Here is a 15,365-nt window from a genome sequence, read left to right on the forward strand (position 1 = left end):
AAAGTGGCCCATTTTACAAACTAAGGTGCAGTACAGGGTGGTCTGTAGACACCCATTTTTGCTCCATAGCATTGTCATAGCAACCAAACTGTGAGGCTCCTTTTTGGGATGTCATAAGGGCTGTGTCACAGCCTTTATGATGTTGCTTCCTGTACATGATGTGTGGATGCGGCAACACCCACATGTCATGCACACGCCGCCCGTGTGGGCGGGGCGGCACTATAACGACACCACCCATATGTTGCAGGTAGGGCTTGGGGCATGTGGTTGGTGCGTGCTCCGAGCCCTACTTTTGCTGCCAGGACATCACATTCTGGTGGTGTGTACCACACCTAAGTCTCAGTGTCTGGTCTTCTTATTCCCCATGTTTGTCAGCAAAATCATTTTTGCAAATAGGTACTTTTTATTTTTCAACATAAACAAAATTCTTACAGATGAAAAGTAACTGCTGAAATGATATACTGTATCGTTTAGGGTTTTTAGTCTCCTTTGCTAGTTTTCATGCAAAGTACATGGATTCTCAGCTTCTGGGTTTTTTTCTTCTTCTTTCAATAGATTTGCCTTGTTTCAAATATTAAATGTGGACTTGGCCTATGATTCTTTTAACTTCATCTTTTATAAATATTCTGTGAAGTATATGTAGAGCAGAAGGTTCACAATCCATTAAAAGTAGCTGCTACAATCTTTGAAAAATGTATTGGAAAATATAGTGTAATTTTATGCTATTAAAGACAGTTGATCTATGGTTTCCAATGATGGCATGCTGGTTAAAAATCTCTGTTGTAAGCTTCTCCCCATTCCTTGTATTTGTACCTGTAAAATATAAAGTGAACAGGTAAGGTTATGTACATTGTTATATGTATAGATTTTGTATAAATATCCTTTATATAGATAATAATTTATTGCAGAACAGAGTCAATTCATAAATTGCTTCAGAAATAATTGCTTCAACAATAATGTTCCCATAAACAAATAACAGTATATGAATATTATAAGATTGTTTCAGTGTCTAACATGGGTAGTGTTTTCTTTTCATTGGCAGGTAGTGACCTCCTTCTTTAAACAGAGCTTCAGCTTTCAAATGGTTGCAGGAATGCAACAAGTGTGCTGTTTTTTTAATCTGTAATATGTTTTAAAGTGTTTCTAATTGTTCTAAGTTAATGTTTTGACTTGTTTAATTAATTTTAAAATTTTGTATTATGTATTTCACAAACAAAGCTATTTTTTAAACCTACAACATAAGTTACACTGGGTCCCATATGGGAGAAAAACAGGATAAAAATAAAATTATATAATTACAAGGGGAGAAACAAATGAACCTGTCACTGTGTACAGTGTTATCTTATTTGAAAAGTCCATACTTCTACAGATGTTGACACTTTCTGGTCATTTTTTATCATTTTAAGAGCTAATTCTCATAAATGCTAATAACTTAAAAGAGAGAGAGAGAGAGAGAGAGAACCATCAGAAATATTGTTCCCATACTTTCTGAATAATATGGCTTTTAGTGTGATAAATGAGTATATTTCCAAAACTGGCCTTATTGTACTAATATTTTTGTTATATAAATGTTTTTCAACGCAAATTTAATATTCTCTATCATTTACAGTACCAGTAAATACGTAATTTCTTCAGCTGTATAGAAAAGAATGAGGGAGGGACATTAGGACAATCATAAGTGTCAGCGTGACAATCAAGAATAACCAAACCAAAATTGTGTCCCTAATTTTTCAATATATCTGACTAGCTTTGACACTGATGAGATTTGTGAGGAAAATGACTGCCGGTTGCTGCATCCGGGAACCACAGCGGTCAAACCATGCAGTTCCTGGATGCAACAAAAAGAAGCCCCAAAATGGCACTTCTTTTTGCGCCCCGGAAGTGGCGCTGCTGCACGATGTGCAGACGCTATGCGTCCGGTACACCATGATGGCGGCGCCCGTGTAGAATGGAGCTGCCATTTTGTATGTCCTCAGGATGTACTAGGGTTAGGGGCATGCGTAAGGCACACCCTTTCCTAACCCTAGTACGTCCTGAAGACGTACTTTATGCCCGTTTGTAATGGGTCATAGTTAGCCTGAGTGGGAATATTATTAGCTTGTAGGCTAAGAATATAAGCAGAAAGGATAGTGTGAGTGTCCTTGAAAATTAGTAATACTGACATTCTGTAGAATGTTGAAGATTTGCAACAAAGGCGCTTTACAGACGGGCCCTATAGGGCGCTGTCATGACGTGCTAGGGTTGCCTCGGGGTGTCCTTTACAGATGCCCCACAACCCTAACATGTACCTGCTATGCCATAAAGGCGGCACACTGTATACATGGGTGCCGCCAGTATGACGTCACGACTGCACCACAGCCAAATGGCGCGGCGTGGGTGTGACATGCTCACGCTGCTGCAGGGTGCCGGAAGAAGCTATGAAACAGAGCTCCTTCCTGGGGAGCGCTTCATTCCCGCAGCCACCTTTCTCTCCCAGCAGTGGCTTCCTGGGGTGTCCTGGGGCATGCACCCCACTTCCTGGAAGATGAATGGGAGAAGCTAGACTGGGCTCTACAGGCTAATGGTTACTCCAGCGCAGACATCATAAGGGCTGCCAGACCCAGAAAAACCCATAAGAGTGAAAACAATAGAGAAACCAGTGAGGAAGCACAACCTACAAACAGACACAGAAAATCCAGCAAATGCTGCACTCAGCAAAGGACAGAAGGGACCCTCTCATGGCCACAGGAGATTACTGCTTACCGTGCAGCTGCAAGCAAGTCTACATAGGGAACATCAAACACAGTGTTCAAACACGAATCAAGGAACATGAGAGTCACTGCAGACTGGTTCAGCCAGAAAAATCAGCAGTAGCAGAAGGCATTCTAAACCAGCCAGGGCATAAAATGCTGTTTTAAAACACTGAAATTTGGGACAATGCCAACAGCTATCGAGTCAGAATGCACGGAGAAGCCATTGAAATCCACAAACATCTTGACAACTTCAACAGGAAAGAAGAAACCCTTAAAGTAAACAAAGACACTTTACAGACCACCCAAAAGGGCAGTCTGTTGGCGCCCTTGTTTGCTGCACGAAGGAGCCGCAGTGAACAAACCACGTGGCTCCTCTGTGCAGCAAAAAGAAGCTGCAAAAAGCAGCTGCTTCTTGCGGCGCCGTTGTGACGTTGCAAGGTGCCAATGGCGCCCTTGCGGTGTCACAAGGGTGGCGAGACGTGCGGACGTTAGCATCCGTCACGTCAAAATGGTGGCACCCATCTGTATTGGGCACCGCCATTTTGACGCCCTCGTAACATGCGAGGGGCAAGGTGCGTCAGGAAGCACCGCTCCTCATGCATAACAACGGCGCCCCATAGGGCTCGTCGGAAACGCACCAACCAAAGTTTGGCTTCCAGTCCTGAAAAATACCAAAATCAAGACCCAGCAAATGCAAATGAAAACCACACAGGGGGAGGGTTCCCCCCACAGAGACAATGGATCAATAAGTAAATAGTCACCCTGAGGCCTTGCCATTCAACAACAGAACAATTCATAGATTAACATGTAAATCACTTCTTCTCAACCAACAGTATATATACCCCACTCTCTTCCATGCCAGCATTCTCTGAAGATGCCAGCCACAGCTGCTGGAGAAAAATCAGGAATAAACTCTTCTAGAACATGGTCTCAGCCTGAAAAACCCACAAAAAACTATGGATGCTGGCCGTGATAGCCTTTCACGGGATTTTTAATTCACAACTTTCTACAGGATACACAAAAGCTCAAGTAATCTGTGCTGGATAGTCTTTTATTATTTTTAATATACTTACATATCATATACATTGTGGGTATTTAATTGTGCCATTTACACATCGTACTAAGAATGGAGGGGAAGATGGAGCTGGATCATAAGGCCTCCTACAGATGAATTCTATTTGATCTCCAGCTTCCAAATACATTTTTTCATCTCTTGACCACCTGAACCTTATATTGTTACGTTGCATGTCTTCTTGACTTGCTGTACATGGAACTGCAGAAAGACAGTGATTATTTAATCTTTTAAAAATAGTAAATGCACTGGATGGAAGTTTTTTTTTCTGAGCACATAGAAATACAAAATAAGATAAGGACACAGTTATTCTTTTAGGAAAAAAAGAAAGGAGAAAAAATAGAAAGGAGAAAGTGACACAGTAAAATCTGAGATCATTCATGGCTGTAACCTTCAAGAGATGAGAGATGAGAGTCCAACTGTGAATATACTGGATTATTGTCAGCTGTCCACCTGTCAAAACGAATACATTCGGCCCTTCCCAACCAGGGACTTGTCATCAACAGATTGGGGCATACATGGATGGCGCCACCTCATTCTCCTCAAAGGCATCACATGGATGTGGCCACACCAGCACAGTCATGCATGTATAGTGGCACCATTAGGAAGAGCAGGATTTAAGGTCCCACATTTTTTGCCTTCTGCGGAGTGAGGTAGTGGTGGGGAACGGTCTAGAATGGAACTGCCATGGATATGAAGGGCCAACTGTACACGTTACAGGTTTTTTTTCCTGCCAAAAAGTCAGAATGAAAGTTAACATTTCTGTATTTCCAAAAATAGTGAAAATAAGTGTATGGATAGAGAGCCAGTGTGGTGCCATGGTTTGAGCATTGGATTACAACTTTGGAGACCAGGGTTCAAATCCCTGCTCGGCCATGGGAACCCACTGGGCAATCCTGGGCAAGTCACACTCTCTCTGCCCCAGATAAGACAAAAGCAAACCTTTGAACAAATCTTGCCAAAAATAGCTTGCCTTACGGTTACCATAAGTCAGGAACAATTTGAAGGTACACAACAAGAAGAAGAATATGAACTATTCTGGGGAGGAGTGACAGGAACACATATTAAAAGAATATATTTGCGGAATAGCGGTCTATAAATAAAAAGTATTATTATTATTATTATTATTACATTTAAGAATTTTCTTTTTAGTCAATTCAGTGAAAGAAAGACTAGGATAGAGACTAATATTATGCTAACATCAAATTGTTGTCTAAATCTCTGACTTGGGCCAGCATTGTGGTGATTATTTTCAGTCCCCAGGCCTAGCTGTGTGATGCATAAGTCATGAATAAAAACTGCATTTGACTATTCTTTCAAAGGCATGACTTCTTCATTAAGTAGCCAATGATGCAAACTAAGAAGGCAGTTTTGGGATGAGGATCTGATCTGCCTAATTTCAGTCCTAACATATCTCACATTTGAGTAATTTCAAATATACACACTTTTATCTCATATGCAAAGTGTGCTGAATCAATATACAAAGGAGAGGAATGTGCTAGCCCTGCCCCTCATTTCAACTTGGTTAGTTTCCTCATGCATACAGTGGCAAGTCTGAAGAGGAGAGCTTCCCCTGTGCATTCCCAATGACATTAAACAAAACCCGAGAGATGAGAGTGCTATGTGTAGGAGAAACTCCCCATAAGGATGGAAACTGAGATAAGGGAGTGGGATCGAGGGTTTTCCCCTCTTTGGATATGGATTCAACATGCTTTGTAAACAAGTGAATAGGACTACAGTTAGGATACAGTTCACTAACCTGTGAAATCCAAAATATCCTATAGACTCAAAAATTAATTGAAAGAAAGCCCCTCATTGCTGTCTGTTCTTCTGCTCATTCTTCTCTATGGAGTAATATATACCTACTGCAGTGATCCTCCCCCCAAGATTACAAAAATAACCATAACTGTTTATGAGAAATGTAGGAGGAATAAGAAAATTAGATTATATGAACTCCAAGGGTTTTTCCAATTCTGTCATTCTGTGGGATGGGGATTGGTTGTCAACTGGATACTTGCAACATGGGATGGCTAGAAGTCTATGCTTCAGTTATATAAAATCCATCTCTCGCTTTCAATGAATAGATAAAAGCTGAAACACCTCTGCTATCAAAACCATGACATAGAGATTAACATTTTTTCCACATTTGCAAGATGTATTCCATCCAAAAATGAAGATCTGAGCTCATTTTCATACCTGTACACTTTGGTGTTTCTGACCAATGTCCATTGAGACAGCGCACTACTGGATTGCCTTCCATTCTGTAGAAACGTTGGCATTTGTAATGCACAACTTCATCTGAATTATATGCTGATTTAGACATTTCAGTAATATCTCCATTTTCAATAGAAGGTGGACGTTGACATTGTCCTCCAGTCTCTATGACATAGAATTCAAAGCAGTGAGTCAGAAAAATACTTTTTTGTGTGACACCTATTTTGATTACAAATACTTTTTGTAATGAGGAGATCATTTTGACTACATATTGTACTCCACACATATGTGCCTTTAACCAACTGTAGGTAATAGTTCCTGATGTGTAAAAAAGAGAAAGAAGTGGAAATACTTGGCAGTTTAAGCACTGTTCATTTTTTTAAAAAAGGAAAACAATCCATCATTGTTTCTTAATCATAGGCAATCAATGGGCAAAAGCCCCTATCAATACATTCTCGTTATTGTTCTCTTTCAAGTATGGATGACATTCATTTGCCATTTTCTTAGTAGCTCAAAGAGACCAAGCAATTCCTTTTGTGTGGATAAAGCATGAGCTAGAAGACAGATCTAAATTTTGCTCCTCTGTTTATTGTCAGTGTTTATCTTATTCATATTAACTGCTAACAGTAGATTCTGCAGAAACCTACACTAGTGTGTAGTATTGGTGCATGCAGGCCTTCTGCTTCCTTAAATACCTCCATCCATTCTCCCACTTTAATTAAAAGTTCTGGAATTCTTGCCCTAGCCAACTGAGCCATGATGACATTCAATTAAAAAACCACCATTTTCATCAATACTTTTGATTCACTCATAGCATTAGGATCAATTCACTTTTCAGAATATTTTTGATATGTTTGTTTGTGAGAAGATTGGAAAGGAAAGGGCAGAAATCCTGTTCTTAATATGTATGTTTAATTGCTGAGGCATGTTGTGGGAGGAAATGTAAGGGGCCATCCAGACTACCTTTTGTATCGAATTGTAACCTGGATTAAAAGTCGGAAGTTCCCATTGGCAACAGTTTAAACACATCAGAATTAGGGTTTTATACACCCAAACCAGAGCAAATCCCCCTTAGAGCGGTTTTTCCAAAAATGGATTATTTCTCTTCCAGACGCCTCCAATCCTAGTATGTACACGGTACGTACAAAATGGCGGTGCCCATTCTAGATGGGCGCTGCCATTAGGATGTCACAAACGTGCCACCTCCAAACGGGGCGGCGCAGACATGACGTCCTCGTGCCGCACGAGGGCAGTTGGGACGTCTTTTTCGCGGCCCCGGAAGTAGCTCCGAAACGGAGCTCCTTCTAGGATTTGTTTGTTATACTATTTGGGATTTGCAGTTCTCAAGCCTAGTACTTATTGGCAACACTAGCCTTGTTTACATTAGGGCGTAGCATACAGGCCAACACAAGCCTGTCTGTCCACAGGATTGCATACATTTTATCTTCTCTCATTCCTCTTGCTTCCTATTGGTTTACTTTGTTTTAATAAAATTACTGAGCTTTTCATTTTTATCCCCCCTAGACTTTTTGTTTCCATACTTGTTGTTTTGGGTTTAGGGTATCACCTCCAAGTTTTCCTCTCATATAATCTGTAATGACCCAAATACACACAACACACACACCTGGAGGTTTTCAAATATGACAAGTTGACAGAATATGCGCACACTGCTGCCAGTTTTTTTTTTAAAAGGAGGGGGGAAAGCACCCATTCAGTTGGCCAATGGTTGTAGGATATGTCACCTTTGATGAAAGCGGAAGTGAATTTGATTGACAACTAAGGAGGCTCCATTTTAAAGCGGTACTGCAAATGTAAACTTCAGAGGGGCAAATTACCCTGATCAAGGTAAAGGGTTGTGGGCACTTGTAACTGGGTTGATTTGGTATGGGGCAACCAGATCTACCCAGTTCTATCCAAAGCAAATGGGCTAAGTTAGATGCAGGGAATCTGCGTTTCCCTTAGATCAAGTTTTGCCTTAGTCCTTTGAACCTTTTGATGACACATACAGCTGCTTTGCTTTTCCATGGATGGGTATGCATAACAAACCAAGAAGTTTTCCATTATCACTATTTTCCAATTTTGTGCATAACAACAAACTAAGGCTCACTGCTTCAGAACATGTCATGATATCAAGCCTCAGTATGAAGTAGGCTTGATAGGTTGGCTTGTTCCAAAGCCATTAACTATAGGTTTCCAAGGCAAATATCTGAATAATCCAGCAAAGATATAACACCAAAAATACATTTTCTTTAACATATTCCAGTGTAGCCACAGGTGCAAAGTTTTCAAACGAATGGATTCACATCGAAGATGGTCTAATGAAAAGGTGGTCATGAACAAAATATAAACCATTTCATAAAATACAAGAAATAGGTCCCTTTTCTCATGACATTTGGGTTTTATTCAAATATAATATGGAAGGGAAAAAAACAGGACCATTCCCTCCCCAAGAAATTGTTACTGTCCAGTGCAGCAGTGGAGGTCAACTTGATTTGGTTCATACAACCAAATGAATACAAACCAACCTAATTCACACTTACTGAATGAGGAAATTAAGATTCACGGTTGTCAAATCTAGTGGTACAATTTCTGTTTAAAATGAAATGTGTACAAAACTGTGTATTTCATAGGAAATGCATTTTAAAAAATACATAACTTCAGAGAAATGCAAGCAGAAAACTTATGCTGAGAGACATGCACATGGAGCCCTGGTGGCGCAGTGGTTAAATGCCTGTACTGCAGCCATTCACTCGAAACCACAAGGTTGCGAGTTCAAGACAAGCAAATGGGCCCAAGCTTGAGTCAGGCTTGCATCCTTCCGAGGTCGCTAAAATGAGTACCCAGACTGTTGGGGGCAAATTAGCTTACTTGCTAATTAGCTTACTTGCTGTTCACCGCTATGATCTTTGGAATAGCGGTATATAAATAAAACAAATTATTATTAATTATTATTATGTGTATGAAGAGTTTTTAACCAAAGAAATCTCAAAACAGAAATGATACAGAATGAATTTGTTCATATATACACTTTGAAAGTTGTAAAAACCAAAACCTAGGTTTCTTAAAATCTAGTTTAACAATAGTCAAGTTGCTATTTCTTGCTATGACGTGTAGATACCAAAATGGGTATGGAACAGGCAAGTCCAGGAAAGCATGAGACGATAAACAGGTGGCAACCGATTAAAGAAGAAAAGTTGATTTGCATAAGCCTTTCAAACATCCTGATGCTAAGAAAGAGTAAAGTGACCTAGGGAGTACTTCTTCCCCTTTAACTTCTGTATTGTGATGCCCTCATCATTAATTCTGCTCAGTCATCCCACAAGGACCCCCTTGCTGCATACATATTAAGATAAGCAAGGTGGTTGACTCAAATACACCTTCTTGCTTGTGATGTACACTTCTTTTATAACCACTGTGTTTTCCTGGATGACAGCATCCTGAGTCTTCTTTCCCCACTGCTGTCCCCAAACTAAAACAGACCTTGTTAAATATCTCTGTAAAAAGGGGGTTTGTAATGGTAATGTGGATGTAATTCAAGATGTAGACAAGCTTTTACAAAACTTTATTGTACAGATGTTTCTAACAAAAGTTACTTGAATAGGTGTAAATAAACAATTGTTGTTACAGGCACTTGTGTTAATTATTTCAGATAGCAAAGTTTCTTTCTTTGGCTCGGGACAGACTGCTTAGATATGGCGGCCTGCTGGCACCCATTTTTGCTCTGCAGGGACAGCGCAGCCCCCAAACGGTGCGCCGCCACTGCTGAGCACAATGAACCTGGTATTTCTGGGTTCTTTTTGTCATGCTGCAGTGACGTCGCGAGTGTGCCACTGGCGCACTTTCAACATAAGTGGCGCACAGTGATGTTTGGATACCACGCACCATTTACGTCACAATGGCGGCGCCCATACGGACGAGATGCCACCATTGTAGTGCCACCGCACCGTACTAGGGTTAGGGACCGAGCAGTTGCTGCGCAGTCCCTAACCCTAGTATGGTGCCAACATGGTGATTTTATGCCCATGTGTATCGGGCCTTAGTTATGACTGTTAGAATAATGGTTTCTTTATATGAATCTGCACAGAACCTCAGTGTTATAATCTTTAAAAACACTCACACCGTCTTTATAAGGAATATTATCTTAAGCCAAACTAATAATTATGCTACTCAGGCTAACTATATCCCTCAGGACAGCTCTTTAATAAAACTCCTTTACTTGGAGCTCTAAACAGGAACTAAGTGCTTCCTCTCCAGACTTTAGCCCTAAGGTCCTACCCTGGAACTCTCAAAATCTGTCCCTTTCTAGACACAGCAAAACCCTTTCACTCTGAAAACCAAACCCTATCCAACTTCCAACTGACATTGATGGGGTTTTTATCTCCTCCTAGCCAAAATTTTATTGGCTACTGTCAGCTGGCTCGTGATTGGCTGTTGCTAGCCTAATCCACATCTGCCTTTTCTCTACATTGCTTTGTACATATAGCACATATTAGTGGACCAGGCAAATTATAAGCCAATTGACCTAACCCCCCCCCCCATCCCTCCCACTCTATTACAGAACATGTGAAAACTAAATGATTTACAGGTAAAATACTACCCTCCACCCATGGACCAGGACAGATGATTAAATATCCCTATGCTCTTTGCAATCCTGAGTAGGCAATAAAATGGAAGGCGGTTCATCATATCCCTATGTCAGATGAAATGCCTTCACGTTGGTGGGTCATAGTGGCTTTAGCCACTGACAGAAATCATGGGGCCATTTTCTACCACTCTTTTATAGCTAATCAAGTCTGCAGAGCAAAAAAAGGAAAGATTCCATTTCCAACTATATCATCACCTTCAAAATATTTATGGGATCAAATACCTCTGCATTGTGGTGCTCCTGTCCATCGTTTCTTTAAACATGTTATTTCAGCAGAACCAACAATACTGTATCCTGGGAGGCAGCGATAGCGCACCTTCTCACCGGGCAGATAGTTTGGTTTTTTATGTCCATTAATCCGACCTTTAAGAATGTCAGGTGGAGAAGGACATCTGGTATCTGAAATATTAGGTAAAACATTGCTTGAAAGATGGTTTGAAAAATAAAAGCAGTATCTACATATTTATAAAGGCTGTTTTTATGGAAGACTTGCATTAGCACACTCCCACTCACCTTCAACAGAAGTGAATTACATTTCCAGGCATATTAACTATATCCTCCAACTGTGCCAATCTGACAATCCCAAACTGTGCTTCACAGTCTTAGTATGAAACACAGAAAGAGGTGACAAACTGAAATATCTTTGGTAGGCAGTTGTCCAATTACAGCTGAGGTCATCAGTCTACAGTTGAGATCTTTTCAGTATTCTTAAGAAGATAATGTAGCACACATCAGTGCACAATGCTGTAGTTGGAGCATTAAAATGAGTTGAAATTTTTTTGTCTGCTTTATTCTTAGTTTTGTATGTCTGAGCTTTGTAGGGGTATATAAAAATTAGCCCCTCTCCTTTGCTGACCATTTACCCATGTTATTAAAGGAGGGGAAATAGAAGACAATAATAGAATCATAGAGTTGGAAGACACCACAAGGGCCATGCAGGAAATCATAATCAAAGCATACATGACAGATGGCCATCCAGCCTCTTTTTAAAGACTTCCAAGGAGGGAGATTCCACCACACTCCGAGGGATTGTGTTCTAAGAGCGGCTTACAATTATTGTTATTTTTAATTGAACAGTTCCCTGCCTTCAGGCTAACAATCTAAAAAGACACAACACAAAAGGAGAAGGGAATGGTGGTGGGGAAGTGAATCAGATCCAGCACTTCTTCTCTCCCTCTGAGGCTGGACCAAGGTAGATGGACTGGAGGGAGGGCTCTTCTTCTTAGTTCAGGCCAGGCCTGATGGCATTGGGCTGTCTTTTCACTCCTTCCCAGGTCAGATGATGACAGCTGGCAAGGAGGGAGGGCTCTTCTTCTTCAGGCCAGATGGAGTTGGGCCTGCCTTTTCAGTCCTCTAGGCCAGAAGATGACAGTTTGCCTTCTAGATGTTCACAGACTCTCTGTTTAATGATCTGCTCTGGATGTTTTCCTAGTATAGATATCATACATGATAATTGTTGGGATCCTCTTTCTTCCCCTTTTTGAAGATGGGGATAACGTTTGCCCTCCTCCAATCTGCTGGGACTTCTCCTGTTCTCCAGGAGTTCTCAAAGATTATTGCCAATGGCTCCAATATTACATTTGCCAGTTTATTCCTTTAGATTAACAAGGTATTCTTGTACAATCTCTTTAATTATTCTGTGCTGAATTTCCCCTATTCTGTCCTCTGCTCCATTATCCTCAGGTTGAACACCCTTTGCTTTTCTGAGAAAACTGATGCAAAGAAGGTGTTGAGTAATTCTGCCTTTTCTCTGTCTCCTGTTAGCATTGTGCCATCTTCTCCACATTGTGGCCTTACCATTTCCTTCTTCTTCCTTTTGCTGCAAACATACCTCAAAAAGCACTTTTTATTGTTCTTAACCTCTCTAGCAAGCCTGAGTTCATCCTGTGCTTTAGTTTCCTGACTTTACCCTTACCCATGTTCGCTATTTGATAGAATTCCTTTTCCGTTATTTCCCCCTTTTTTCATTTCTTATACATGTTCTGTTTAAAACGTAGCTCAGTTGAATGTTCATTAGTCATCCATCCTGGTTTCTTGAAACACCTCCCATTTTTCTTCCTCACTGGAAATGATTTAAATTGGTGCCTGCCAAGGACTTCCTGTCTTCACATCATTTTGTTGATCCACCATAAAAGGTGAATAGGGGAAATGTTGCAAATATTGTTCAAGATCGCTGAACTACACACACCAATACAAATCACAATTCCACAGAGTAAGAACTTAAATCGATGGAACTTGATAGTCACAAACAAAATACTGGAAAATTAGTTGGAAAATTGGGCTATGGAGGCAGAAACTGTGTGAAGAGATTGGGTTGTCTTGTGGTTATTTTGCAAGTGAGTGAGCCAGACATTCCAATAATGGAAATTTATGCTTCTTTGTGATATGAATCATCCATATCATGCTACTACTGAATGTAGCTCACCCCAAGTAATCTAGGTCAGCCAGTTATATTTCTCTTGTTCTATGTGGCAGAAGTTCCAGAATGAATGAGAAAGAAAAAGTTACCTGTAACCATGATTTTTTGAACTCAAACAAACTTATGGATCTTGCACCTATATGCTACCTTGAATAAGTGGGAACCCTGTGTCTTCTGCTCCATTTTCCTCAGGTTGACCACCCTTTTCCTCTTTTGAGAAGACTGAGGCAAAGAAGGTGTTGAGTAGCTTTTTGTGGTTTTTTTGGGCTATGTGGCCATGCTCTAGAAGAGTTTCTTCCTGACATTTCGCCAGCATCTGTTGAGTAGTTTTGGCTTTTCCCTGTCCCTTGTTAGCATTACTCCATCTTCTTCACACAGTGGCCCTACCATTTCCTTTTTGTTCCTTTTGCTACACACACATCCCAAAAAGCCCTTTTTGTTGTTCTTAAATTCTCTCGCAAGCCTGAGCTCATTCTGCTCTTTAGCTTTTCTCTCTTTACTCCTACATGCATTCACTGTTTGAATTCCTCTTTGGTGATTTCCTCCTTTTTCCTTTTCTTACACGTGCCCTCTTTAAAATTTAGTTCAGTTGAAAGGGTTTTTTTTGTCATCCTACCTGATTTCTTGAGACACTTCCAATTTTTCCTTGTCATTGGAACTATTTTAAATTGTATCTTCAGCATCTCCCTTTTGAGAAACTCCCATCTGTCCTAAACTCCCTTCCTTTTAGTATTCCTGACCATGGGATCACCCCTCAGTATTTCTCTAAGTTTAGTGAAATCAGCTCTCCTAAAGTCTAGACTGTGTGTCTGACTATGCCTGGCTTATCCTTTCCACTGCATAACAAAGTCCAGGAGAACATGATAACTCCCATTTACTAGGTCATCCCTGTTGGTTAGGATCAGATCTAAAATAACCGATCCTCTTCTTGCCTCTTATACCTTTTTGACAATGAAATTGCCTTCCAGGCAAGTGAGGAATTTGCTAGACCTTGAGGTTTTGGCTGAGTTTGACTTCTAGCAAATATCAGGATAGCTGAAATCACCCATCACTACTACATCTCTCCTGAGTGTATGCTCATCTGTTCTAGGAAGCCATCATCCAATTTCTCAGTTTGATTTGGGGGTCTGTAGTAGACGCCCACAATAACATCCCCGTTGTTTCTCTCCCCTTTAATTTTTATCCAGATGCTCTCCACCTGGCTTCCAGGACTGAAGTCCTAAATCTCTTCATAGGTGTAAACTTCCCTGAAATATAATGCTATTTCTCTTCCTTTCCTGTTTGGCATGTTTCTCTTAAAAATGTTATTACCCCACTATTCCTACATTCCAATCATAGGACTCATTCCACCAGGTTTCAGTAATGCCTATTATATCATATCTGCTTTGTTGTGCTAGGGGGTGAAGTTCATCTTGTTTATTTCCCGGGCTCTGTGCATTAAATGATATAAATATGTTGGATAAAGATGAGGAAAAAAGACATTGGAAGATGATGCTATATATGACTACCACTCCCAGAAATTTATTTACAAAAAAACTGAAAACTGAAACTAACACCTAAAAGATAAGATTTGTTTGCTAAGATGTTAGAAATGAGAGATAAAGGCCTGAAACAGACAGACCAAAAGGAGCAGTGAGAGGCCGTTCTGGCTGCGGTTGGGCTGAGACTGTGGAAACTACATAGCCCACTCTCAAAGAAAGAAGGAAGGAAGGAAGGAAGGAAGGAAGGAAGGAAAGAAAGAAAGAAAGAAAGAAAGAGAGAGAGAGATTGTAGTAGAAACTGGGAAGCCCTGTGTCTCTTTCCCTCCATTTCCCCTTCCTTTTTCTTTTCCAGGCTACCACTGAAGAGGATTTGGAAATATACACTCTTACCTTCACATGTGGGTGATTCTGACCACACCTTATTTTCACACCTTATAGTGTCTGGTCCAGATATTTCAAAACCTTCATAACATTGGTAATGCAACTCTTGCCCAGGTAGATAGACTTCTGCTCTGCCCTCCAAAATAGAAGCATTATCAACCACTGGGGGCTCTCTGCAGGTTGCATCTAAATAGGGAGGAGAATGCAAAGAACAAAGAGTTTTACAAATTTCTGCCTTTTACATTACCTCATAATAAATGCTCATTCATTATTGACTCACTACTACAGAAAATAGTAAGGATGACAAGGGTGCCAAAATGTCAGCACGTAACAAGGAGGGCAGTCTCACAATGAGCTGATTCTCCCCCTTTTTGCACATTCAACTGAAGTTCAGAATAGAATCTGTGTTCCTAAAACTGTT

General features: G+C 40.5%; 1 protein-coding gene across 1 annotated transcript in view; it reads right to left on the bottom strand.

The window, feature by feature from the left end:
• The window catches only part of CFH (complement factor H), a 164,734-nt gene that overhangs the window by 42,727 nt on the left and 106,642 nt on the right, over positions 1–15,365 (bottom strand). The window contains exons 19-22 of the mRNA XM_089518312.1: positions 14,954–15,130; positions 10,886–11,062; positions 6,001–6,183; positions 3,812–4,005 (exon numbers count right to left, since the gene is read on the bottom strand). Coding sequence (XP_089374438.1) covers positions 3,812–4,005; positions 6,001–6,183; positions 10,886–11,062; positions 14,954–15,130 — 731 coding nt within the window. The remainder of the gene's footprint in view (positions 1–3,811; positions 4,006–6,000; positions 6,184–10,885; positions 11,063–14,953; positions 15,131–15,365) is intronic.

Source organism: Sceloporus occidentalis, unplaced genomic scaffold (assembly GCF_023333645.1).
Source record: "Sceloporus occidentalis isolate IW3139 unplaced genomic scaffold, rSceOcc1.0.p SCAF_3, whole genome shotgun sequence".
Lineage (NCBI taxonomy): Eukaryota > Metazoa > Chordata > Lepidosauria > Squamata > Phrynosomatidae > Sceloporus > Sceloporus occidentalis.